Source organism: Lycorma delicatula, chromosome 8 (genome assembly GCF_047948215.1).
Source record: "Lycorma delicatula isolate Av1 chromosome 8, ASM4794821v1, whole genome shotgun sequence".
Taxonomy (NCBI): domain Eukaryota; kingdom Metazoa; phylum Arthropoda; class Insecta; order Hemiptera; family Fulgoridae; genus Lycorma; species Lycorma delicatula.
In genome coordinates, this window is record NC_134462.1 from 2,186,576 (window position 1) to 2,214,235 (window position 27,660).

The following is a 27,660-nucleotide window of genomic DNA, read 5'->3' on the forward strand; positions in this document are numbered from 1 at the left end:
TCTTCAGTTTTTCTTTGTCTGCTACATAAATACAAATATTATAAAAGATAAGATTAGATTAAAAATAAAAATACATAATTAACACTTTTTAAAAAGTAACTTTTATTAAATGATTAAATGAAAATTCATTATATTAATTTTTACTTAATTCTTTTAAAAATCTATATTTTATAAGCATCTGTTTATAACTGTCATTCCAACTGCCGTAGTATATGCCGTATATTTCAAGTGCTTTATTAACATAATATTCTGTAGTTGTAAACTTTTTTCTGAAACAAAAGAAAAAAATATCAGTAATCTCAATTAATTTAACAAAAATTTTGAAACTATGAAATACTCTTCTAGCACAAATGTCTATAAAATAGTTATATAATAAAATCCAACTAGTAGAAGTCACTGTTACTTTATAAAGTAAATCTTCAATATTGTTTAATAAAATTAAAAGAAAATTTTCATTTTTATTACTTCCACTTGAAGTAAAAGAAAAAAAAAATAATTAAGGTAAATAAAACCTAAAACCTTATGACATTTATTTTCAACATACCTATAAGTTTGTTCATCCAATTTACTAAGCCTTAGTTCAGCAATCTGTAAATCAGTAAGTTTCTGTAATTCATTTGCTAATTCAACACTGTTTGTTCCAAACTGTTCTTCAATAGATGGAAAATTATCTATCAAATATGCTGCACTTGAATCAAATTTTTCTGTAAAACCAATGATTATTAATTCACAATAAACTAAATAAGTATAAATAAAAAAATATTTTATAACAATAAAATAAATATACTTTTTTATATGGAATGATTCATTAAAATAAGCAGTTGGCTTCCAATTTCATAGACTCTGATAAACAAAAACATTAATGCAACATATTTGCTGATCTCTGTTTTTCTGCAAAATCAATTTCCCATTTTCATATGGAAAAAAAATGCAATTAAATATTACAATATTATTAAAATGCGATTATATAATATTATGATCCACTGGGTTGGTCTAGCAGTTAAACTCATCATCGCAAAATCGGCTGAATTTTTAAGTCTAGAGTTCTAAGGTTTGAGTCCTTGTACAAGCAGATGCTTTATATGGATTTGAATGCTAGACTGTGGAAACTAGTGTTCTATGGTGGATAGATTTGAATTAACCACACATCTCAGAAGTGGTCACCTGAGTTTGTTCCAGACTACCTGTTTACTGGTAACAAATACATTGCACTACTCCAGGCCTGGTAAGCTGGTAGCATTAATTGCATTTGCATATACTCATACACCAAGAGCTGAAAGTAGCTGGAAAACTGGTTGGAGGAAACAAAATTTAACATAATATGAAATATAAAACACCAAAATATGAAATTAAGTAAGTTAACTTACCATATTAATTTCCAATAACTGGTTTTCATGATATCCCGGTAATTGGAAATTAATATGGTAAGTTTAATTAATCAAATTACTGTATTGTGGTGGTTTATTTTCATATAATATTAAATTTTATTTAGTCAAAATGTTAATGAATTATTTGAATATTAAAAAAAATATATATATAAAAACACACACACACTATACAGTTTGGAAAAATACAATTTTGTTTTAAAATTAGCTGTGGATTTATCTATAAACTTATGTATATTGTGATTGCTACTGTGTGTAGTATTAGCACTTTCAGCATAACTTTCATGTGGAGCTTCTTTAATAGAACTTGTGTGCATGTAAGTCTGTTTCAGAGTTAGGGAATATTGCATTTCAAGAGATAAACAGATTATAAAACCAACACAAAATCTCTTACATAAACATAATATGGAATCAGCAGTGCATTAACCTACTGTAACCATGAACTTATATACTAGTCCTGACAGACATTAGGAAATGATAGAAACAAATTATGGAAGGTAAGCTATAAATAAACAAACTACTACTTACTTAATGTAGCATAACATTTTGCTATATTATCCCTACACTCTCTGATTTGAATATTGTATCTGTATAAACATTTACTAATATTTTCTAACATTTTTTTAAATATTTTAATAGCTTCATCCACTTGATCATTTTCCATCTTTGAAAATCCTGTAAAATGATTACAAAACCAATTTTTATCTGTATTTTGTAACCTTATAACTGTAAATTATAAACTAATTTATAATATAAACAAACACAAAATCTACTTATATACGAGGGTGATTCGGAAAGTTCGCAACCTTAGAAAGAAAACACAAATTTTTAAAAAATTTTCAACATAGTCACCTTTTAAAGTATACACTTAGTCCACTGCTTTTCCAGCTTATTTATTCCTTCAGTAAAATACGATTTCTCAAGTTCTACAAAATAGGTGCCTCAGCTATGACTTCATCATTTGAGGCAAATCTTCAACCACCAAGCCATTTCTTCAAATTGGGTAACAGGAAATAATCACTCTGAGCTAAATCTGGCAAACATGGTGCATGTGGAAGCAATTCAAGACACAGTTTGTAAATTTTAGCAGCAACAACAGAAGACTGTGTGGGTGCATTTTCATGGTGAAAAAGCACAGTTTTCTTGCCCAAATTGGGCATTTGATCTTAATGTCATCCTTAAATTGCTCCAACAATGCTACATAATACTCTCACGTGACTGTTTTTCCTTTTTCTACATAACCTATGAGCAACACACCATGAACATCCCAAAAAACAGTGGTTATGCCTTTTCCCGCTGATCGAACACTTTTTGCGTTCTTTAGAGCACTTCCACCGGTTTCGATCCACTGTTTGGATTGTTGCTTCATCTCAGGGCTGTAATACTGAATCCACATTTCATCAGCAGTAATGAAATGTCATAAAAATTCAGTTCAACATATTCAAACACTGCTGAGAAATGTTCATTCAAGTGTGTTTCTGAACAACCGTTAACAAATGCGGCACACATCGCACTGATAGCTTTCTCATACCCAAATGCTTGTGTAAGATGTTGTGAGTACGTGCATGAATATCTGCTCATATTTTTGCAAGCTCGCGTATTTTCAATCGTCAGTCTTTTAAAACTGTATTGTGGATTTTTGTGATATTTTCATTGGTCATGGCGGTTGCAGGGTTGCTGAACACTCATCATCAAAGTTGGAGGTTTGACCACTTTTGAATTCAGCTGTCCGTCGAAAACGATAGAGAAGATTCATTTAATGTTTAGTCTAACTCCTTTTATATCTGCTGGGTTTAAACCTTTCACAATAAAATATTTTATTACAGCTTGAATTTTGATTTTATCCATTTTGCATAAAACAACACTATCTACAAAATTTTAATAACTGAGAAGACATGTTGGAAACTATTTAGTACGCCACCTAACGGATATTACATTAACTACAAATTGCCATTTGGACCTGGTAGCGATATATCTGTATCAGGCCGTGAACTTTTTGAACCGCCCTCGTATATGATTAATAATATAATACGTCAGTCAAATATAAACTGGACTTTACTTTTTTAACGTTAATATGCACAGAATAAAAATACAAAACAAATTTATTGCTTTTCTACATAGTCTAAAACAATCCCTAAAAATCATAGTCATAATCCCTAAAATTCAACACATTTTTTCCCAGTGTATTATGAATCAGCTCAGCTTATGGATTCCTTCCTCATAAAATGTTTGAGAATATGACATGTGCCAATTGCACATCAACTCCTCTACTTTGCTGTCACTCTGAAATTGATGTCTTTCCAATGGCTCAAACAGAAATGAAAGGGAATAATAAATTTGGACCATATGTGGAATGTTGTAATCTCTCCCAGTTACATTTGTAAAAATTATCCAATACTTAAAGATAAGCGGTGATAATAAGCAAGTTTAATTATATCTTCAATTATATATTTGTTGTTCATCAAAGTAGCAACCTAACCCAGTTGATATGCACGATGGGGATGGGTTGCTGGATCAGCAATTGGTTATTGCTACCTATAACTTCCTGTCATGGTGCACTATCCCTTTAATTGTATTATTAGCAAGGCCAGCATACAAACACCAGAGCTAAAAAATCTCATGAGGATTTTCTATAACCTGATACCTGGTGTTGAATGGATTAATATGCCCAGATAGATGTAACCATGCCTTCTTTGACATGAAATATAGCATCGGGTCTATCTGTCAGTCAACAATGTTTTTGAGAAGTCGGTTGCAATAATATGACTTTTTGGTTTATTTGTTCTCTAAGTTGTTGCACAATAGTTACACGATATTTCAAATTTAAATCATGAAGAATCTTACATACAACAAAGTGTATAAATTTTTTTTTGGAGTGGCAGCAATTCTTTGAATATCAACTGAAAATTTTCAGTCATCCAGAATGGCCCCTATTCCTAATGGAACGCTGCCTATTTCCTTTCGCATTTATAATTGACCCTGTTGTACGCTTTTTCTTAATCACATCATGTATGGTAGTCTTAGCTGGTAGACTGGCATTCAGAAATTTTTCCATGAATATTTGACATTTCATGAAAGGAACCAGAATGCTTCCATCATAGCAATCCTTTTCTTGATGGAATAAGGAATTTTAGAAAAACAAAACTGCAAAGAACAAAATTATATTGCAATGAAACACAAACAGTTTGTAAATTACATCAACACATGGAAGAAGTAGCAAATCCAACTACAGGTGTGCTAGTTGTAACTGTTAATGGTGACACTCCAGCTCTGTTTGATTTAAAGTTACTAACCTGCTATAACCAGTTTCTGTGGTAAACAGACTGACATGTGGATGTCACTTGTAAGTCTGAATGTAAACTCCATTTCAGGGGGCTTAGCATTATGATTAGGCAACTCAAATAAGTGAAGAAGAAAACGGGAAACCACTTTATACTCATTTTTCTTGGTGTGCTTGGTATAAGGTGCTTGTTATTTTTGTGAATGGCTGTACCATTTTCAAGGGGTAACTGGTTCTAATGTTAAGTTTCTGACAATCATAACAGTTATAGTATTAAATGTAAAAACAGGAGCAGTAATTCACAATACACAGATAAAATTTTCACAATAGTGTCTAGTTTTTCAACAATTAACTAACCTTCATCATAAAATTTATTAGCTGATGAAACTTGTTCCATTAATTTAACAACTGGTTGAAAATTACCACAGTCCAAACATGTTCCTTGGTTTATATCTGAAGGCAATAATGGGCCACTGCATTTGGAACATAAAAATCCTGAAAACTTTGCTAAAAAATCATCATTACCTTCTTTTTGACAAGGAGGGCATAAACAGTCGAAAAAATACTGCTTTTTCAATACTTCTTTACGTTCTTTTGTGTTCATTCTGCGATAAAAGGGACCTGACAAGTCAAAAATAAAACGTGACTACAAAATATATAATAAAATCACATTAAAAATAATAAAATAGAATCATATTAAAAAAGTAAGCTGTAGTATAAGCAATGTAAAATTACATAGCTAATCAACTATTAATGATTTTCACTACATTAGTCTATACTGTAAAACTTGAAAAAATCTACTGCCAGATAGATTAAAATCAAAATAATCTTGCTGGAAAACATTACACCATATTTAGGCTGATTAGTGTAAACTTCAAAAGTATTTTTATAGAACATGATGCATGGTATAAAAAAAATATTTTTCAGCTATTAGTTCATATTAACAAAAAATCATAAAATGACTGCAAGGAATTCTGATATAAGTAATACCAAATTTGAATATTTCTAGAAATATTCAGACTATTACCAGAAATTTTCAGAATGATTATCAGTTATGCCATGCCTATATCCTTTTCACACTCAAGTAGTGGCCTTTAAACACATTACATGATCCACGTGATAATATTGTTTCAGATAATGCAGATCTGAGCAATAAGAATCCTTATTAGTTAAAATGGTTGAGTTATGTATGTTGCTAAGTTCTTTCTTGTTTATTACTCTAGGATGTTACTGCCTTAGTAAGAACCTAAATAGTAAATTGTTAAACAGTTGTTAATTTCTGAAGTTGGAATTTTTAATGGAATGTTCCATATTTTTAAAATTTTACTATTTTTTAAAATTTCTCTTTGTATGTATATTTTATTTTTAATGCTTTAAAACTTATAACAAAATTTTATTTTCCAATTTTTGCCTTAAGTTTTTCTAGAAAGTATTAAAATGCTTAAAAGATGAATCTGTAATAGGTAAAAATGCCTTTCTTACACTCTTGGTTTTTTTTCTAGTTCAAATATTTACAATTTTATTTTTATAATATTTATGGATTGATTTACACAATACAATGTAATTTAGAATCTTTACAGTAATTAAAAACCTTCCATAAATATTTTTATAAAATTACCCAAATTGATAACTACACCAAATTTTTTTTTTTAATCTTTATTTCTTTTAATAATGCTGTCTTCTTGCTAATTCTATTGACTGGTCTTTCCATTTTGTCACAAATTAGAAACCTAGTTTAATCAGAAAAATTATCTATAAAAAAGAATACATCATTATACAAATGCTAATCAATGTTATTGGTCATCTGAAAAAATATTTTCAGATAAAAAACAAAATAAAACAATAAATTTTTTTAGAACAGTTCTGAATATACATGAAATTCAGGTCATGTAGATCCAGCATGATCCATGTTTGAAGAAATGATACAACTAGGATTCTTGTGGAACGTACACAGATCCACCTAATCTCTGTTTTGGTAGAGAAGTTTTAAATCGCCAAAAAATATTTTCTGTTGAAAAATGTTTTTTAAATTTTATATTTATTGTAATCCCGTATTGTTTAGATTTTAAAAAAGAAACTGTTTTAGGTTAATTATTTAATAATAATTAGGTTTATTATTAATTAAATTATTAGAAGTTATCATACAGGATGTAGTAAGCAGCATTTTCAGCTTTTGGAATAATCAGAAATCATAACAAGCCATATCTAGAACTTAAAGAGTTGGTAAACCAGGACAATTGTAAGTTTTTTGAAGAAAGGAGTAGAATGATGCACGGTCATGATGAAATTTCCAGTTGGATGATTTGCAGAGCTCTGGTCTTTTGCATTATGAAGACAACAGAGAACTTATCTTTGTAACATTTATTATATGCTTCATCATTACACTCTAAAATTTGAAAAATAATTATTTAAATAGATGCATCTCTTTAGCTGATGCATCTTTTTAGCTAAGCTCATAAACAATATTTAATTCAATTGATTATGACAACTATCCGCTTAAGTTATATTAGATTTACTATTCTTCAATGTTCATAGATAATTTTTATTAATTAATTTTAATTGTATATAATCAATATTATATACAATAGAGAATCTTACAACATTACCGATTAAATTAACTAAGTGTACTTTAAAAGTATATACATGTACCGTAACAGTTAAACACTTCATCATTACGTGGTATATCTCTCACTGCTTGAACAATCAAAAATTCCTTAGAAAAACTGTAACAATGTAACACAGCAATCTTATAAAAATCTTACTTTATCCACATGTAATTAGATGTAATGAGGTTACATATAAATTAGTTACTCTTACTGCTTAATATCTAATAAACAAATAGTAATAAAGTCCAAAAGAAACTTGACCATATGCTACTTTCAAACTGTAACCACAAAAAGAATGCTAAACTATTCAGAAACCAAGATAATTCCACGCTAAAGTATAGATGCTCTAGATAAACCATGGAAAGATAAACATTTTGTACATGCATATATATGGTAATTTAAAATAATTTCAAATGACTTGTGTAATTCACAAGTCATATATAGAATAAAAATCTGCATGGTAAAAAGATTAGCTTCAAATATGTTGCAGTGATCACAGAAACATTAACTGAAGTTATGTCTTGCACAATACAAGAGATGTATAATAGGACTAACCATAATTTCATAAACAACCTTGAGGCAACGGAATGAATTCCTCCCATACTTGCTCCAATAAGTCCTTTATTACTGATTCGAAACACAAAAACAGTCCCGCTGTAATTTCTATTCATATCTAGGTTTGAACCATGAAAGTGTTCAGAGTTTCTTTTCATCTTTTAGGTCCTTGGTGTTTTTCTGCTAAAACAGTACTATATACTCTGATGCTCATATTATTCTTACTATGTCTGTTAGCTTCATTTAGCTAACCTTTGTTCTTTTCAATCTTTGTTGCATTTATATAGCTAGGGAAATTAATTTTATTTTGCTATTCTGATTTATTTTTTTATTGGGAATGGCTAAACAAAATGCCCTTGTAGTTACCCATCTCCAATGTATGTGAGTTCAAAATCAAGATCCAAAGAAAAAGAGACCAAGGCTGACTACAGCATCATCTGCAAGTGATGGGTAGTCCCAGATGACCAAACATATTGTGGCAAGTCGATAAACAAAAGAAGAACAGAGAAGAGAAAAATGAAGAAGTACTAACACAAGCTACAATGATTGAGATGAGTTCACATACTGACAGGATTGAGGAAATAACAGACTGTGAGATAAAGAAAATATTGAGGTTTTAGGAATGAGTGACACAAAAAGGAAAGGTAATGAAGAAAAAGAACAAAAAATGAGCATAATTTGTACTGAAACTGAGTGAGGATATTAATTAGTAAGGAATAGAAAACTATGAGGGAAAAGTAAAGTGAGCAACACTAAAAGTAAGAATTATTTAGGAGTGTATAAAAATATTGAAGGTATGAATTTCCAAACAGGAAATCTAAAAGACGATGCATTAGAAACAGAGAATAATAATATAATAGAGAGTTTAAATTGACCGAAAGAGATTAAGGGTAGAAATAGTATAAAGTAATTGTGGATATGGAACAAGAAACTGGAAAGGAATATTACTGATAGATTTTTTGGGTAAAGCATGATTTAGAAAGAAAAAGTTGAAGATATGACCAAGAAGAAAGAATGATAAAATACTGATATATTATTTTTTGGTAAAATATTTGAAAAGAAAAAATTGTAGGATAATGCGGTGTAAAACACTGCATTGGGTAGAGAATATAGACTGATGGTGACTATAGTGTATATAATACCTGAATGCGGGTCCATAATATGCTATGGCGTCCCCTCTACTGCTCTCAGTGATTTCTCACACTAGCAACCAAAGTAGTGTATTCCAAAAGTCACATCACTTAATAATGACTTGCACCATACCTAACTATGATGTCATTATTATAGTAACAAATATATTCTGGAAATTTGTTATTAAAAATAAAATTATATATCCCTAATATTTTGTTCAAAATGAATATAGAGTAATTTATTTATTTATTTCTTGAAAGTATATGTATTTTTTTTTTCAAGTATGTTAAACTAATGTTTTGCTATAAATAAACAGAAACAATGACATAATACAAAAGAGTATGAAATGAGTTGTTTATTTATTATAGGCTATAATGTTATGATTTTTTTGACATGGCATAGTTATTTACAAAAATTATTGTTAAATAGCATGTATGCACAGTCATCTGTTGTAATAAATCATTTACTGTGATTATATAACAATCGTCAATCTGAAATATTATATATCAGTTGTACATCAGCAGTTTCATTATAGTTTTTGTTCAGTTAGTTACATGCTACAGAATCGGTGACATTACCCATCAGCAATGAGTGGTAAAGCAATCTGAAGACAGACAAAATATATTATATTTTCAGTGTGTATTGTTATCTCTTAAGATCTTTTGCAAAATAAAGCTATTCGTGAAACATTTACATCTACCCTGGAAGCAACTGCTTGCTAGTGAGCGTCAGTTTTATTTTTCTTTTGAATTTCCTATTCAAAAAAACTAATATTCTCTTGAGCTTTGTACATCTACAAAACTACAAAATATAAATATTCAATTGTACAAAAAATACATACATAAATAAAGTGTTAAAGAAAAGAGAGTAAAAGTAATATTATTAAATTTATTATAAAAAAATTATGAATACTATAGGGGTAATACGCTCATACATAATATGCTCAAACATAATATTAATTTAATTACTTAAAACATTGTTAATTTGCACTATATTTTATAAACTTAAAACATACAATGATTTCATACAAAATAATTTATATAGTAGCTTAAATAAATTAATTAATTAATGCAGTAGAATAAATTAACAGATGAAATAAATAATTAAACAAAAAATTTAAATAAATAATAGAAAAAATAAATGAATGTGGTAGAATAAACAATAAAAAAAAAAATAATAAATACAAGTCTGTAACATTGGAGGTCTTATTTTTGTGGCAACCAGTGCACATGCCATGTTATAGGAATGGGGTAGAGGGGAGGCAAGTAGAGCAGCTTGTGTACCCCACCTTTAAATGTTACTTATACTATAAGATGAGGCTTACAATTGCAGTAAAGAGCCAGAAAATAAAAGTAATAGAGATAAAGTCTGAAAATTAGGAGAAGTTGAAAGGAGAGAAATATTTCAGAAACATCTAAAGAAAACATTCCTCAAATTAAGACTGGGGTGTGGAGCTTTTTCGACCAAATTTTTTGTCTAAAAGTAAGTGCATGATTTATTGAGAAAACAATTTTACATACGGCCTATAATGAAACTGATTTCATAAAATTTGACTGCTTTTATAGAATTTGAACTGCTTTTTTGAAATTTGTATTAGAAATGTTGAATTTCAATTAGAACTGCTTTTAAATAATTTGATAATCGGTGAGGAAATTATATTTATTTGAATCGATGTTTTTTTTAAAAATTCAAGTGCATATATATATATACTTTTTATTTTATATAAATACTTATATATACTTACTTATATATATACACAGATATATTATATATATATATATATATATATATATATATATATATATATATATATATATATATATATATACACAGATATATATATATATATATATACACAGATATATATACTTTTTATTTTATTTTAATAACAATAAAAATAAAATTCCACTAAAATAGTAGTGCCAAAAAAATTTTAAGGCCGTAGTAGTGGCAAAGAGAGGAGACACCATGGTGATTTACCTTTTTTCTTTCTTTCTTTTTTCCTGTTTAGCCTCCAGGAATTACTGTTCAGGTATTACTTCAGAGGATGATATGTATGAGTGTAAATGTACAGTGTAGTCTTGTACAGTCTCAGTTCGACCATTCCTGAGATGTGTGGTTAATTTAAACCCAACCACCAAAGAACACCAGTATTGACTATCTAGTATTCAAATCTGTATAAAAGTAACTAACTGCCTTTACTAGGACTTGAACGCTGGAACTCTCGACTTCCAAATCAGCTGATTTGGGAAGACACGTTCGCCACTAGACCAACCTGGTAAATTAATGATGATTTACCTGTTAATGATGTTTGGATCACAAGAGTGATTCATCATACTAGCAGAAGGGAAAATGGCAGTTGCTGCCCATTCCTCTTGACACGATTCAATTATTCCACCAACAGCAGTAGCAGATCCAGCTCCTGAACTCGGCACAATTTTTGTTATTGCGTGTCCATTACAAATTAATTGGCAAATATGATACATTATTTGACCACCAATTTTAAAAGCAGATCCTTTCGTTTCATTATTTACGAAGAAACTGGTTTTGTTTTCTAAGTACAATGAAAGCAATGTAGCAGTCTGAAAAAATAAATAAAATTAAAAATTGTGGGTTATCATATATCTAATGATATGAATAATGTTTGACCTAATAGGTATAAAAACAGAGATAAACTCATCATCCTTAAATGAGTAATTACTCAATTACTGCAGTTCGTAATTGGCTGGAATCCAGTTTTATAGCTAGGGGAAATTAGCTGCAATCCTTAAATATGCTACAGTATATTTAGGACCAGGAAGGGAATACGATTCAAGTTTCTCATTCTAGCTTTAAAATGAAGTTAGCATTTACTTAACTACTAATAAGTAGATGCCTTGGTTTCACTACATAACAATTAATTGACTATACTAAATCAAAAATAAGAACAGAAATAAAACTTACCAAACTATATTGATATGCATCTTCAAGTTGCATATCTTCAATATGAGACATTAAAGACATAACTTGATCATAACGAACATCATGTACAGCGGTACTATTAATAAGAGTTAAACGTAATCCAAGATGAGCAATACCTAAAGAATAGAATAATTCAAGGCCGCCACATTCCCACTGATGATATTTTTTCCGTGCATCATTACAACATGTCTGACTACAATATACAGCTGAGACACAAGCATCGCAACTGCAACATTAGAAATTATAATCTGTAATACTAATAAAAACTGAATTAATTTTAAGAATTTAACTTGATAAAATTAACTATACATCTGAATATGTAATAATTATATAAGCAAAGTTCAACTTATTTGTGTAATTATTACAAAAACAATGTCCTATTTTTTTAATACTTGCCAACTTCTTTAAACAAAAATAAAGAGGTCCTTCATGAAAGAGCTAGCCATCACTTGTGGTTTTCATCCTAGATTTTCAAGAAGGCAGTTCGGAAAGCAATGAAACTTGGAAAAAATGGGAAGTTATCCAAATGTGATGGAGTTTTGCTGGAAATTCTTAAATTATTGGATGACACAACTGTTATTACATCATCAAAAAATGTTAACTATATTTTTACCAGTTCAGCGAAATCTATGATTGATTTACTTCCATTTTTTCTCTTAAAAACCCATACAGGCTTGAATAACTGAAAAAAATAAAGTGGGAACTCCTACAAATAATTAGAATTTTCAAATTAATACTTTAGGAGAAAGAGACTAGTAGTCATGGATTTAACAAGCAGTAGGATAATCTGATTGAAAAATCTGAGGATATTACCACTATAAAACTATTTAAAGCTGCCAAATTACAGTTTTCTTGTTGACTGTTTTCTTAAGTATATTGGGGCACAAACATGAAGAAGAGTTAAAGTGTCAAGACATTCAATATCACATATTAAATACTGTAGCATGCTGATTACTTACGCCCACATTTTCCATTAAAATATTAATATATCAAAAGAAATGATTGATTTTCCTAAATCAAAGACCAAAAGATTTTTCTTTTAACTTTTCATTTGTCATATTTCCTCTTAATATGATTTTTTTTTATATGATAAAAAACTTACAAACTCAGGTCAAAAGTACAACTTAACATTAAATAAGATATAAACCCCTTAAATTACAGTACTCAAATGCTGTTAGAATTTATTAGTGGGTAATTAATTTCATTTACAATATATTTAAAAAAAATCAAATCGATAGAAAACAGTTTTGAAGGCAGTTTTGAACAAGGAATTCTTAACAGGCCTTTAAGTTAAAAATGGCATAGATACTCCAGAAGTATTATTTATAGAGATAAAAAAAAAAATATATATTAATAATTTTATTATATGACCTCAGTGGTTTCTGTCAAAAGGGTGAAATGATCTCCAGGAAAAATCAAACAGCAATAGAGGGACATACTACCCTAAAAATTATAGAGTAATCAATAAGTTTCTTTCTCTAATCAAAAGAATAACTACTCTGATGTATTATACCTACAACTAACGTCAAAAAATTACTTTGTTATATCTCTCTTTTTCACAAATAACTGAGCCCAGTGAATCTATAAGAAACAAGACAAAGTTTTGATTATGATTTCCCTACTATTTTCCTTGTTCTTTCCTGGAAAATGCTGGAGTACTCTTTTTTTGTTATCCATAAAACAGCAAATCAACCATTCCTGATATGATCAATAAAATCTGCATTTACAGATATTAATATCACTAGAAATTCAAGACTTAAACCAATTTATAATTATAATTAAAGGGATAAATGAAATTAAAAAAAAAAGAGATAATGCAAATGCTTATAACATACGGAATTGGTGCATGAACTGGAGTACAACAGTGATGACAAACAGTTTCTGATGGTCCTGGTAAAACTACAAAAGCAAATGGTTTCTCAAAAAATAAAACATCACCTTTCTTAATATCAACATTTGCAACAATATGCCTTCCTTTTTTTGAATTCTCTCTAGAAAAAACATCAAAATATATAACACACACAATTGATACATAATATAAATTCATTAAAACTTCACTGTAAGTTACTGGATTACTTCTCCCCTTATCATTTTAGTAACAAATGCAACTGAAAATTATCCCTTCTATTCACCAACATATACAGTGTCTGACACAGTTTGATTGTATCAGCAGGTTGTGTACAATCTCTGTCCAGAGAATCAGCAGAAAGTAACTACGCATTTGTATTACATCAGAAATTATCTGAAGTAATATAATAATGTTTCTTATCTTTTTCTCTGCAGTGACTAGACCATAGCAAATATGTTGAATGACAATGATAACCAATGATTAATTAATCTACTGTAACAGAATCTGTTATTCAGGGTAACAATGACATTTAAAATTCATTGAAATCTGGAAAATCGATCATTTCCGAGTGGACTGCTGAAAGACTTGTGATAAAGTGACTAGTGGGTTACCAGAATTTATAAACAAGATTATGAAAACTCCAAGCCTGAATTTGGTGGCAAATACCACGATTAAAGCCAAAAGCCCTGAAGGTAGTACCTACCGCATTAGAAGAAAATTAGTTAAAGAGATCGAGAGTTATAAGACTAAGTACAGGCCAACATACATCTGCACAAACAGCTGTCTGACAAAAAAAAAATTTTTTTGTAATTAGGAGCATTGGAATAAATTTTTTTCACAGATCATTTAAAATTTATTTAACTTTAATTTCTTTTTTATTATAAATTTTGTGTCTGCAGTTCCAATCTAGGAATTGAAGTTACAAGTTCTATTAGTGGCATATTTGAGTCATCTGACACTGTATTAGATTTTACAACTAAAGAATGTATGTTAGACTGCCTTAAAACAAAACTAAAAACAAACAAATTTTCAGATATTTTACCAATCTTTATACTTTCTCATTATTGCTGTAGCAGTATATCGCTATAATCAGGAAGGTAATATCAGTATGAAAGAGCTTATTTTCTCCATGACAAGACTTTTTCTAAGCACTTTTAGACTGTTCTCAAGTGTAATACGCTGTTTTTGATGATTGTAGACTGTAACAACAAAATTGGTATTCATGAGAAACTTACGGGATATCTCAAAATCACTATTCACGCATTACACATTCAAATAAGAAATAAACTTTATTGAAAACTTATCATCCTATTAAGATACTGACTGCATGCTATTTGTAATGACAACGACATAACTCATAGTAATGTAAATATCTACATTAAATTAGAATATAAGAGTAGTACATGCATGAGCAAGGTGTCTTCAATTTTACTGATAGCTTCCCTGGAAAAAGATTATAAGCACTTTAAACAAACAAAAGAGAAGATACTAATCAAAGGTACTAATTTCAATTCCCTTCCTATGTAAACACTATGTTAAGAAATTAAGGAGTAAAAAAGTAGATCCAAATTGTCATTTTTCTCACCTGTGTAATAAGTTACAGTTGCATATATTAAAAACAACAGAAATATTTTTTTTTGTACATAAATGCGTAATACCTAAAAATGACTTCTTAATAACTTTATAGGTTAAAATCAATTTCAGTATATTTGTGAAATTTCAATGATTCCTTTACATTATATTATTTTCTTTCCAGAGTGGCATGATTTTATTTATAGCAACACAACTCTTAACAGCACTTTTTATATTTATCCCTTAAACATTATAGAAAAAATTTGATGTGGACAGCACATGATTTCCTTATACGCCTATTAAATTACATATACACATTTTTTTTTTTTTTATTTAAAAGTACATAAAATTTAATTTCACTAATAACTTCTGATTTTTTTCATACATATTTTTTTTTACTGTTATTATTGAAATATTATTTATTGTAATTTTTTTTTTACAATCTTAGGTTAATAAGTTTAATAAATCAATATGTTTAAAGTGAAAAAAGAAGGAAATAAAGTAGGATTTGAACTGATGTGCCTTCCCCTTGTAAGATCCAAATATTTCATTAATTAAAATTTTATTTGGGCATAACTCTGGAACCAATGAAAATAAGTACCACTTATGAAATATCGTTGAAAATCTCTCAGTGAGGGCTTATTACTGCAGTAAGAAAAGTCTAAATTCCAAAAAAATTTGGATTTTGGGCTTTTTTGGGCATTTCTGGTCACGTTGATTGCAATTAAAAGGAAAGGTGCACAACTAGATATTACAAAAGTCCTAAATCCAAAATTTAGATATTCTACAGCTAACTATTTTTTAGTTATGCGAGATACGTACAGAAGGAAGTAAAAAACTTATAAAAAATGTAAATTTTTTTACCACTACTTGTAAAATATAATATTGTTAAGTTTAATGAAAAGAAAGGAAATCCACTTTTATTCAATAGGCACCACAACCAAGCCATTAGTTTGGCTCTGTTAATTTTTGTTACTACTACATTAGTAAGTGATGTATAATTTGGATTGGATTTTTTACTGTTATATTTATTCTAGTTTTTGTAGTTTTATTCAATATTTATATTATCATCATGCAAATTTTCTTTTATTATTTTAAAAATATTATTTGTAGAAATACCATACCATATTGGTATGGTATACATAACATATTACATACCATATTGTAAGTTTGCTATAAGTGAATTTGATTATAACCACAGGATTTTATTTGACTATACATAAGGTTGTTAACAATAGTTTTGGAGAGAAGGATGTTAGTCCCTTGACCCAGTATAAAACAAATATTACAGCTTGTAACAATGTTTACTTCATACATTATATTGTGTCAGAGAGTATATATAAAATGGCATGAATATAAAATTATATTTTTTTAAAAGTATTAGATGTTAATATATCTATTTTTATTACATTAATAATTTATAATAGTCCAATGTCTCAAAATGAACAATGTCCAATGTCTCAAAATCTCAAAATGGGTTAAGTAGGTGTCACTTGTATTGATCATAGAAAATTAAAATTAGAATGCTAGATAAATCAGGTAAAGGAGTTAAGTAATAGCACTGTTAGCAGATTGTTTAATGTCAATAAATCTAAACTCCATAACATTACAAAGAATAAACAAATAATTTTTTTAAATTTTAAAAGTGAAACAGTTACTTCCACTTAAAGATAGCTGTATGTCTAGTAACCTGAACGTGGAAAAACTGAATCTCTCAACATTTGAAGGGAAGGTCAGATCAATAAGAACATACAAATAATACAAATTAACTCAAAATAAAGCAAAAAATCTAAACCAACAATTTTTAGTTTAGGAAAAAATTGATCAGTAACTTTTTAGCTAGCAAAGGCAGTTTGAGAACGTTAAGGAACAATACAATTCAACATGAAATTTTGTAAGAAAGACATCATTTGCAGATCAATAAGTTATATACAGATATCCCAGAACTAAAAACATATACATTACCTTTCTGTCAACCACACATTTATCAACTATAGACGTTTTGAATTGTTTCCCTCACTAATTTTAAGAAATAACTGTATTTTAATAGTATTTTTCTAAATATTCTGAATTTATATAATACACTGTTTCTCTTTTTCTTATGGACATATAATAACAAATTTAGAGAATTTAGAATTGAAGAATAATAATGAATAATAAATATGATGAAGTTTATTAACTTCATCATATTAAAAGTGTCCAATTTGACACATAATGATGTGAAATCCAATACCTGATAAATCACAATATTTTCAACTGATGATAAATCCAAGGAATCATAAAGCTTATAACAAAAATTGAAAAATTTATGCTGATAGGCTTGGTATTTTGGTGCGATGATAAGTGGTTTATATTAATTACACTGATAAATATAATTTTTGTTTCCTAACATGCAATACATGATTTTAATTTGTTTTTTTGAGTTAAAATGAATATTAACTCAGAATCTTTCTATCACCCACCATTTTTGAAAAATTTTTTAATTTTGATTAAAAGATTTTTTCATTTTTCAACATATAGCTAACATTTTAAGCTCCTATATTGTATTTTGTTAGCTCATTTTTATTGTTTAACTTTGTTAACATACTTTGTAAGCTATAAATAAACAACACTAGACAAAGAATTAAATCATATCATACTCGCATATTATGACATCATATCTAATACTGAAGAGTGAGCCTTCATGAACAAGATTAATCATATCTGTACAAGTCAAAACATATAGCTGAAAACACAGCTGTTGTTTGTATTAAGCACTGGATTTAGGAATGAATTAATTTTGTTCAGTCTTATCGGTATCTTAAGTTTGTTAATAGTGCAGTGTCATAATGTCTCAAAACTGTGTAAATGATGTGGATGCCTTTTGTTATGTATGTGGTGGTCTACCATAAAATCAAATAGAAAGAACATTATACCTTTAATTAAAAAAGCATATCATTTGTACTTTCACTGTAAAACTGGTGATCAGGATAAGAAAATGGCTCCTCATATAGTATGCCCTAATTGTTTTGTATATTTAAGAGGATGGCTGAAAGGTAAACGGATGGCTTTGCCATATGATGTGCCTATGGTCTGGCCTGAACCAAAGGATCATGTAACCGATTATTACTTTTGTTTAACAAGTGTGTCTGAAATTTCTAAAAAATCTAAACATACTGTAAAATATCCTTTATTGTAATCTGCAATCAGGCCTGTACCTCGCAGTGAAATTATTCCTGAAACACCTGTGAATGTATCTTTCACAAGCAATGATGAAGAATGAGGCAGTATTGAAGAAGACAACAATGATTTTCATTTTAAATTATCTTACAATAAGCCACATCTTACATCACAAAGTGAATTAAATGACTTTATTAGGGATTTAGATTTATCAGAAAATCAAACTGAACTGTTAGGATCACGACTGCAAGATTGAATTTACTTTTTAAAAAAAAGTAAAAAAATTTTTGGCTTTCAAAGCCGACAAAAAGAACTTTCTCGGTACTTTATTGATGAAAATAATTTGACTTATTGCACTAATATCGATGTTTTTATGTTGCAGTTAGGACAAGTTCATAAACCTGAGGACTGGTGCTTTTTCATAAATTCATACAAGTATAGTTTAAAAGTGGTTCTACTACACAATGGTAACAAATATCCTTTGATACCAATCGCTTACGGTATTAATTTGAAAGAGACATATAATGTGATGAAAGACGTTCTTGAAAAAATAAATTATAATAAAAAAGCTGGTACATATGTGATGATTTGAAAGTTACAGCTATTTTGTTAGGCATGTGTTTAGGTATGGATGTAAGTCCTTGTGCTGGGTATAAGTCCATGTGTTTTCTTTGCAAATGGGACAGCTGAGCAAGGGATAAGCATTTTGTTACCAAAGAGTGAAAGAAACAAGACAACTTAACTTCAAATGGGAAAAATATTAATCATTAGCCCTTAGTTGAGCCAAAAAAAATATTTTTACCCGCTCTCCATATCAAGCTAGGATTAATGAATAATTTTGTAAAAGCAATGAAAAAGGATAGTCCCAGATGTTTTATATCAGGTGGAAATTTCCAAATGTAAGTGAAGGAAAAATTAAAGAAGGAATATTTGTTGGTCCTCAAATACGAGAGTTGGTCAAAGATGATGTACTTAACTCAATGTTAAATAATGTAGAAAGCGTAGTTTGCGCTTCACTTAAAGATGTTTGTAAAACTTTTCTTGGCAAACAAAAATCCAACAATTACCACAACACTGTTAATCAACTTCTTATTTCCTAAAGAGCTATAGGATGTAATATATCTTTCAAAATACATTTCCTCCACTCACATCTGGATTTTTTCCCGGACAACCTCAGAGATTTAAGTGACGAACACGGTGAACATTTCCACCAAGACATTTTCGTGATGGAAAGGCGCTATAAAGGGAAATGGAATACTAACATGCTAGCCGATTATTGTGGGACATTAATTCGGGATGTGCCTGAGGCTATTTATAAAAGAAAAGTATCAGCAAAATCACTCTAACAGTAGTATGGCCATGCAAAATTACAAAATTTACAAATTTTAACTAAATTTTCACTTAATTTTTTTTTTAACATAATTTATTTAAAACTAAGGGTGATGAAAAAATTGTATTTACAGACTTGTAATGTATGCAAAAAAGCAATTCAAGAAATGGTATCACACTTAGAGAAACATTAAAAAAAGTTTTTTTATCTATCAGTGTTATTAATTTCGGCTCTGGTCCAGGATTCAAATATCAGTCAGGTGTGCCATTTTTCACATGCTATAAAATTCATCTACCATTTATCTAGTAACTGTAGGAGGGTACCTGTTGTTACTGTTTATTGTATAAAAAAAAATATGTATATATATATATATATATATATATATATATATAATATATAAAAACATATAAAAAAAATATATATATATATATATATATATATATATATATAATATAGAAAAAATATATATATGCATATGCAAAGCAAATTGTTTTTTCTTCTATTTTTATAAGTGTCTTTTGTATAAGGTTAAGTTCATCACAATATAATAAACTAACAACCAAATTTTTAAAACTACTATCACCTTGAACACACTAACTACACTTATTGAAATTGTAGTTTAGAATAAAATTTGTAAAATATCTAAATTTAAGCAAGGTCAGCCAGCTTTTCTACAAGGGTTAAAAATAAAATATTTGCAAGTAGGGTAATAATACAACAGCAAGAATTGTAAACAGACTTTTAACTTATTTAAAGAACGTCCTTTTGAGACCACTTTTTTATATAGTTTTTAATGTTAAAAATAATGGTGGTAGATGACCTGACTGAGTCATAAGTCACTCCTAAAAATGACAAAGCAACCTTCAAAATAATAAGATCCCATGCCCGGCATAATCAGGTTTCCCATTCTCATGCCATTCTCATTCTCATGGTTTCCCATTATCTTCTTCATTGAGCAAAATACACTAAATTTATTAAGATATCAAATAAGATCTATAAACATTGAAACATGTTCAATATTGCAGTGAATGTTATTCTTCAATTTAGTGTATATTTTCCAAATCAAGAAGAACAATACACCAAATAACAATATTTCAAATAATGATCTAGACAGATCATCAAAATAGACGAATGAAATATGATCTAAATAAATAGAAATATATAAAAAAAAAAATCAACATAATCTTACTTTAAACTAAGAGCAGACGATGCATACATCAATTCTTTACTTTCGCCATTTTTGAGTTTTGGAGGTAAAACATCATTATTAGAATAATCATCACTAGAATTCAGATTACAATTTGTAATTGCTACACTCAGTACTTTCTGCAAGTCATTGCGAACAGAACCTACAAATAACTTTATTTAATTAGAAAAGATAATAGATGCACACAAATTAAACCAATTCCTAAAACAAGTATTGAGGAAAATTCTTATTTAGTGGTATAGGAAAAACAGGGATTTATAAAATTAAAATATGGCTTTACCAAAACCATACCCTTCAATCTACAGTCAGGTTATACATAGTTACCCCTCTACAATTTTTTAATCAAAACTGATAACACCCATACATAGAATTGAATAGTGTATAATTGAACTAATGCTTTTTGCTTTTTCTTTGCATATTATTTGAGTCATACCAAGAAATGAATGGTGTTAATTCTGTCAATGATAAAAAAAATGCTTTTTCTATCTTACAAGACTACTCATTTATACACTTTTTAACATAAACTGAAGGCACTGTCATTTTTACAAGAAATTATCTTAAATGTTAAACTATAATTTATTTTAAAACTGATTGTGTTTGTAAAACATGTTCTCAACTGGATCTATTTGTCTTTTTTCACTCTTCATTAAAAACGTATACACTCAAATAAGCATATGTTCACTTTATATACACTTTTCACAAAATAAAAAAGAACTGTTAAATTTATTCTTTTAATTTTTATTTTGTAAAGGAAGTTTCTCTGGTGATCCTATCATAAACTTTTCTCGATCATTTAATAAGGAAGTTTTTTTTTTTAATGAAAAATTACATTAACTATAAAAACAAATTTTGTCATTATTATTACTTACTATTAGATTGTTATAATGATCTGTAGTTGAACTCATTCATATATTTATAAATGTTAAAATTCAATAAAATTAATAAAAAATTTAGAATAAAACTTAATACAAATTCCTGTATCCCTCATAGCACACACTTGGAAGCAAGCTCTTCACATTTTTTTTGTTTCTTTTCTTATTCAAATGCAGACTTCTTATCTCTGCATTACTAGAAAACAATTTTTCTAGGCCTATCCATATTTTAAAATAAAAGAAAAACTAAACATATAAAATAAACTTCAAAAAATAAATAAAACTGAATACAAAATGTAAGAAAATAACATTTTAAAGTCCTTTTAGAAATTTAAATTTTAATATCCTGGACATTTGTTTTTTTAAAATCAATTTTGTACATCTACATCCATATATCTATATTTGTATTTCAGAGATTAGGAAGCCTGTCTTTCTCAATAGTCACTAAAGCTTTTACACTTAAATTTGTCCTTCAATTCCTGCACTACTTCTCAACCATTCAAGAAAAGTAGCAAGGATAAACCACATCCTTGCCTCATTTCTTTCTAAATCAGTCGTTTTTCATTTTCTACACTTAATAACAATAAACAATTTTAAGCTTGATGAATTATATCTTAAAAAAGCAAACACTAAATTGTTTATTAGAGAGAAGTTTAAAAGAAAATAGTAAATACATCTACACCATATATCTATTTTCTTAATATATGGAATAAGTGAAACATTTACTCTAATATTACTCTGCTTTAATAAACTATATGGATTTGGTAGATTTTACAGTTATACAATAGTTAGTTTATCACATATGGACTAAAAATCAAGATGACTGACAATATGCATTTTACTTATAGATGATGATGTTTATAATGTATTTAAAGAAAGTGTAAATAAGACGTAAATTTTTAACTTTTCAAACAGAAAAAGACGAACATAAAAACAATAAGTAACACAATCTAAAAGCAACATGATGGCAGCAATATATCAATACAGCTGGGGAAAGAACTATACAATAACTCAAAGTGATGAACTGAGAGAAGAATATTGAAAAAAATTCATTGTAATTATTTTTTTATACTTATTCCTCGTTTTAACAGAAAACAATTTAACACTATCTTATACAAATCAAGAGAGACCTTATTACACCTCTAATTCTGTAACTCTTTTGAAAACTCAACTCAGATTATTTTCTTGCAATAATTTTAGAAACTAAGCTAAAAATTATAAAATAAGATATACTTTGAACTCCAGTAGGCATACAGACTTCAGCATCTCTTAGTACTTGAATTGCTTGTTGGCACTGCTTCTTGATAAGATATATTTTTCCTTTCCTCAGAAGAAGTTTATATTTTAAATGCTCAGGATAACCAGACTGCAGTGCAATATCAATATCCTGCAAACATTCCTAAAAGAAAAAAAATAATCAAGCATTTGTAGAGTTTAATTTATTTAAACCTTTAACGATGCTAGAGATGAAATACATTGTATTAACAAGAATTATAAATTAATTCTTATTTTTATTTCTTTTGTTTATTAATTCTTACTGTATTCTTATTTTTATAACAAAAACATTCACAAAAATTTTCAATACTTAGCAACTTATAAATAATAAATTATTGTACTGGTATCATTTCGTTATCATATTGCAAGAAATATTGAGTAATTTTTTAATTCAACTTAAAGATGTGTTACGATTAGAAATGACTGAAAAGTTGGAAAGATTTTTCATTTAAAAACATCTGACAATTAAAATGTTACTCCATTTTCCAATTTTCTTTTCTATAAAAAAAGAAGAAACTGTTGCTATAGGAGGAAAAAAATTACAAAGCCTATTTGTAGTAGATCAAAACAAAATATTACACTTTTAAATATTATTCAATATAAATTAAATATTACACTTCAAAATATTAGTCACTGATGATAGCTTAAACTTTCACTTTGTTAGCAATAGCACAACTTAGTAGCATATTAAACAAATTGATTTTAATAGCAATAAAAACTTACATAACTTTGTAAATGTTTTGTATAAAAAGTTTAATTGTAAATTCGTGGCTTCAAATATTGATTCCTTATTTGTTCCCTGTAGCTACTGGGACTATTATTACTTTGTTGCCCGAGAGGGTCACACTCAAAAGTGAATAAGTATAAAGTGAATAAGTATACAGAGAATATTGTACAATAATATTTAACCTGATAATGTTGTAAACGGAAGAGAGCAGCAGACCTGTTTGCATGTGCAAGAGAAAATTCTTCATCATTATTAGGAGCATGGCAAACACTTTTTGTATATAAATATAAACTTTCCACATCATTGCCTGCTTTAAATTTATCGTTTCCTTCTGTCCTGAAACATCTAGCTTTTGTGACACTCTTTACTGCTGTACCTTCATCAAGAAATTGTTTCATCCATAACATAAGATATGAACTGTAAAAAATAAATAGGTAAATAATAAATACAAATATATGAATGAAACATATAAATAATTTAAATATTTTTATTAAATAGTAACAGAATATTAAACATAAATTAACAGGAAAAAAATTTCATGATCAAAGACTCCAACAAATAGATAATATACACATGATGAATTATAATTTTAAAAAGTGTAAAAATTACTTCAATTTTATAAGTAACTAAAATCTACCAGGGAATAGCTCCCTGGCAACTACTGTTATAAAGCTACCAAAATTCATATAATTAATAACTAAAGAAGTTTGTATAATTTCTGTAGTTCATTAAAAATCTGGTATAAGCTTAGCTGATTGTGTAGCTCAAATGGCATAAGCAAATGGATGTATAGTAAGACAAGTACAATTTACAATTTTCCAAAGATGTATCAAAACAAGATAAACTCTACTGAAAATGATACTGCAAAATCCCCTCATAGCAGTTGCCACCCATCTTTCCCACAATTATTTAGAATATCATTGTAGCTACCCAGGATGGAAGCATCACATTACAGACAAAAAAAATTTGTGTCAACCAGCTCAATTTTTTTCCTCCTACAAACAAATAAAGTTGTTTCAAACTTCCTTTTGGAAAACCAACCCCATTCTACAAGTCAGGTACTTAATTAAAAAATAAAGCTACGTTAGTTTATTTTATTATTGCAGTGAAAGTTTATGCTGAGCTACACTCCACTTAGCTCATATACAAAGATATTTTAAGAGTATAACATTTTTTTATACAGTTTGTGAAATATGATATTATCTTTATATTACCTTTGCAATGAGAGTAATACTGATTTAAATACTTCCGAAAGAAGTGAAAATTCTTTTGAACTTTCTTCCTCAGCATAGTAAAGAAATTAAACTAATGAGTAATTGGTAAAAATTTATTGAAAATTATTCATATGGTAATCAAGACAAGATTGTTGTCATGAATTTTTTTATTGTCAACTGACCTGGTTTTACCCAAACTTTTTGTAAAAAGTACTTTTGGTCTTGGCACTCTTGTGCTGTTCCTCAGAAATAACACCTGTAATAATGAAAGATAAGGTTGTAAAAGTAGAGCATAATTGGGACCATCTATAGGTTTCAGACATTTACACTACCTGAATCAATCACAGATCTGTCTAAGGGAACATCTCACAGTTTATTTCATTGAAAGCAACAACGGTCACATCACTACTGTTAGATAAATGATACTGCAATGTATTTTAACTTAAATAGATTTGCTTACATTTTCTGTAAACCAACACAATAGTTTGGAATATGTGCAAGACTGGAGTAATATTGATAAAAAAATATCTTATGCCTTACGTCAATATGAAATAAACTTACCGAACAGACACATCTTCTAAACAATATTTTACTATTTTACTGCAATCATGTTGTTTAAGAACATTTTTGAACTTTTCAGTTTTACATGTTTTGGTCAGGTAATCCAACACATCTTGCCAATTTCTATGTATAAAATAATCACTCATACTGTTCATATTCTGCAATTTATTTAAAAACTGCAAGATAATACTTCATACTGTATATTTCAATAAAAGGTTTACGTATAAAATAAAAGGTTAGGCAAATTCAATAAGCATAAACTACTAATTATGTGAACCTAACACAGCTCCACGCTCTATGAAATCAGCCAAATAACACAAAATTAATCAGAAAAAGGACTTCCCAGGTTCTCCCTCAAAAAATAATTTCAATTAATTAGATTCGGAACTTTACAATTTTGTAAAGTGTAACCAAGCACGGTAAACAAATCACAAAATTGAGGTTAAAACTGTACCTGCTAAGTTCACAAAGTCTAAATTAACCCAATTATGTGAATGGTAAACCCGAGCAATAGTAGGTTTATAATTGTTTTTATAAAATTAAATTAACAAAGTAATAAAGACTTTTAACTCTTCACTATATATTTTAATGGAAATTAAATATTAAACCTATTAACTAGCTTTTTATCTACAGCAAATCTATGAGTTAAAATAAGTCTCCTCTTCTATGAACTTTCAAAAAATTAACTGATTTCATAGTTTTCTCAACTGTTCATGATCGAAAAAAATTATTTTTTATCTATGCTGCTTAACTCCTTAGGAAACAGATCAAAGGAAATTCCTCAATTTTTCCTGTTTTGGTGGAGTTACTTTTAGAGCTGAATAATATATTCGTTTACTATATTTTTCAAAAGAACTTCTAAGGAAAATTATTCAAAGCTATATTTCTTAGCTCTCCCTTTTTCTGTTTAGCTTCCAGAACTACCTAAGGTATTAATTCGTTGGATGAATGGAGGATGATATGTATGAATGTAGTGTAATGTATGAAATGAAGTGTAATCTTGTACAGTCTCAGGTTGACCACTCCTGTGATGTGTGGTTAATGGAAACCCAACCACCAAAAAACACCGGAATCCACGATCTAGTCAATTTCTTAGCTAATACTAAGTGGATGAATTAATGATGAACGAAATAATAAGAACTTTCCTTTTCATAAGTACGCGAAGATGAATCCGGTGTTTTCCGATATCTAGAAATTCTATTTGTTTTTATTCTTTTAGCCACGGCGTCTAAATCACATAGTTTCTGCAAGATGGTAAAAAATTCTAGTTTGAAATTCCAAAAAAAGGTTCTGTGAAAGCTGCTATTAGTTTAATTATCATTGTTAAAAATTCATCCTAAGGATTTAATTAAAAATAATAAATTTTTTTTTCTGCAGATTGTATCTTAAGGAAAGTAAATATTAAAAATCTATTATTCGTCAAGAAAAGCGACCACTGGTGTAAACATAAAAGAGAGAGACTGCTACTGTTTTACTTTCTGGACAAAATAAATCCATTCTTCAAGCTTCGTTAAAATAGGTATTCCGTTCACGTCGAGCCGTTCGGTGCTGCAATCTAGTGGGTACTAGCGCTTACCGGCGAGTTAAGCCGTGTACGATGATTCTACGTCAGAATCCCGCGCATTACGGTCGTGTTTTCATTTCAGCCCAAGGGGACTCATAGTTTCTTGATAATTAATGTTCAAGTTTAATTATGACTAAAGTGTCATACATTCTTAAGTTTAATGTAACTATTGTAATTCAGTCAAAATGTCAAGGATGACAAGAAATTAAATATAACGATTCAAGAACAACATAGCGTTGCTTCATTTCATCATCTACCATCTCATCAAAAATACAACCCACACTAGCTCTAAATTCTACCAATAGGTTATCCTGTTCATGCGCTATTTCATACAAATAAAAGACAACCGAGACAATGAACAAATGAAAACCACTTAAGTAAAAACTATTTTGTTTTAGTTTTTAATGGGACG

At 28.5% G+C, this 27,660-nt stretch overlaps 1 protein-coding gene across 1 annotated transcript; it reads right to left on the reverse strand.

Moving 5' to 3' along the window:
- LOC142329002 (protein-lysine N-methyltransferase SMYD4-like) lies at positions 1–26,156 on the reverse strand. The gene is made up of 12 exons (XM_075373241.1): positions 25,685–26,156; positions 24,092–24,326; positions 23,141–23,306; positions 21,018–21,177; positions 13,754–13,909; positions 11,901–12,144; positions 11,256–11,539; positions 7,315–7,388; positions 5,023–5,286; positions 1,914–2,060; positions 545–704; positions 1–269 (listed from the first exon to the last, which is right to left on the reverse strand). Exons 1-12 carry the CDS (start codon positions 25,837–25,839, stop codon positions 134–136), a joined length of 2,181 nt encoding a protein of 726 aa, XP_075229356.1. The 5' UTR covers positions 25,840–26,156; the 3' UTR covers positions 1–133.
- Between the last annotated feature and the right edge of the window lie 1,504 nt (positions 26,157–27,660).

Coding starts and splice junctions, on each gene's coding strand:
- LOC142329002 (XM_075373241.1), bottom strand. CDS start 25,839: ATGAACAGTATGAGTGATTATTTTATACATAGAAATTGGCAAGATGTG. Junction 12,145..13,753: donor CCAGTTCATGCACCAATTCC/GTATGTTATAAG, acceptor CTAATGTTGCAG/TTGCGATGCTTGTGTCTCAG. Junction 7,389..11,255: donor GATCCAAACATCATTAACAG/GTAAATCATCAT, acceptor ACATTGTTACAG/TTTTTCTAAGGAATTTTTGA.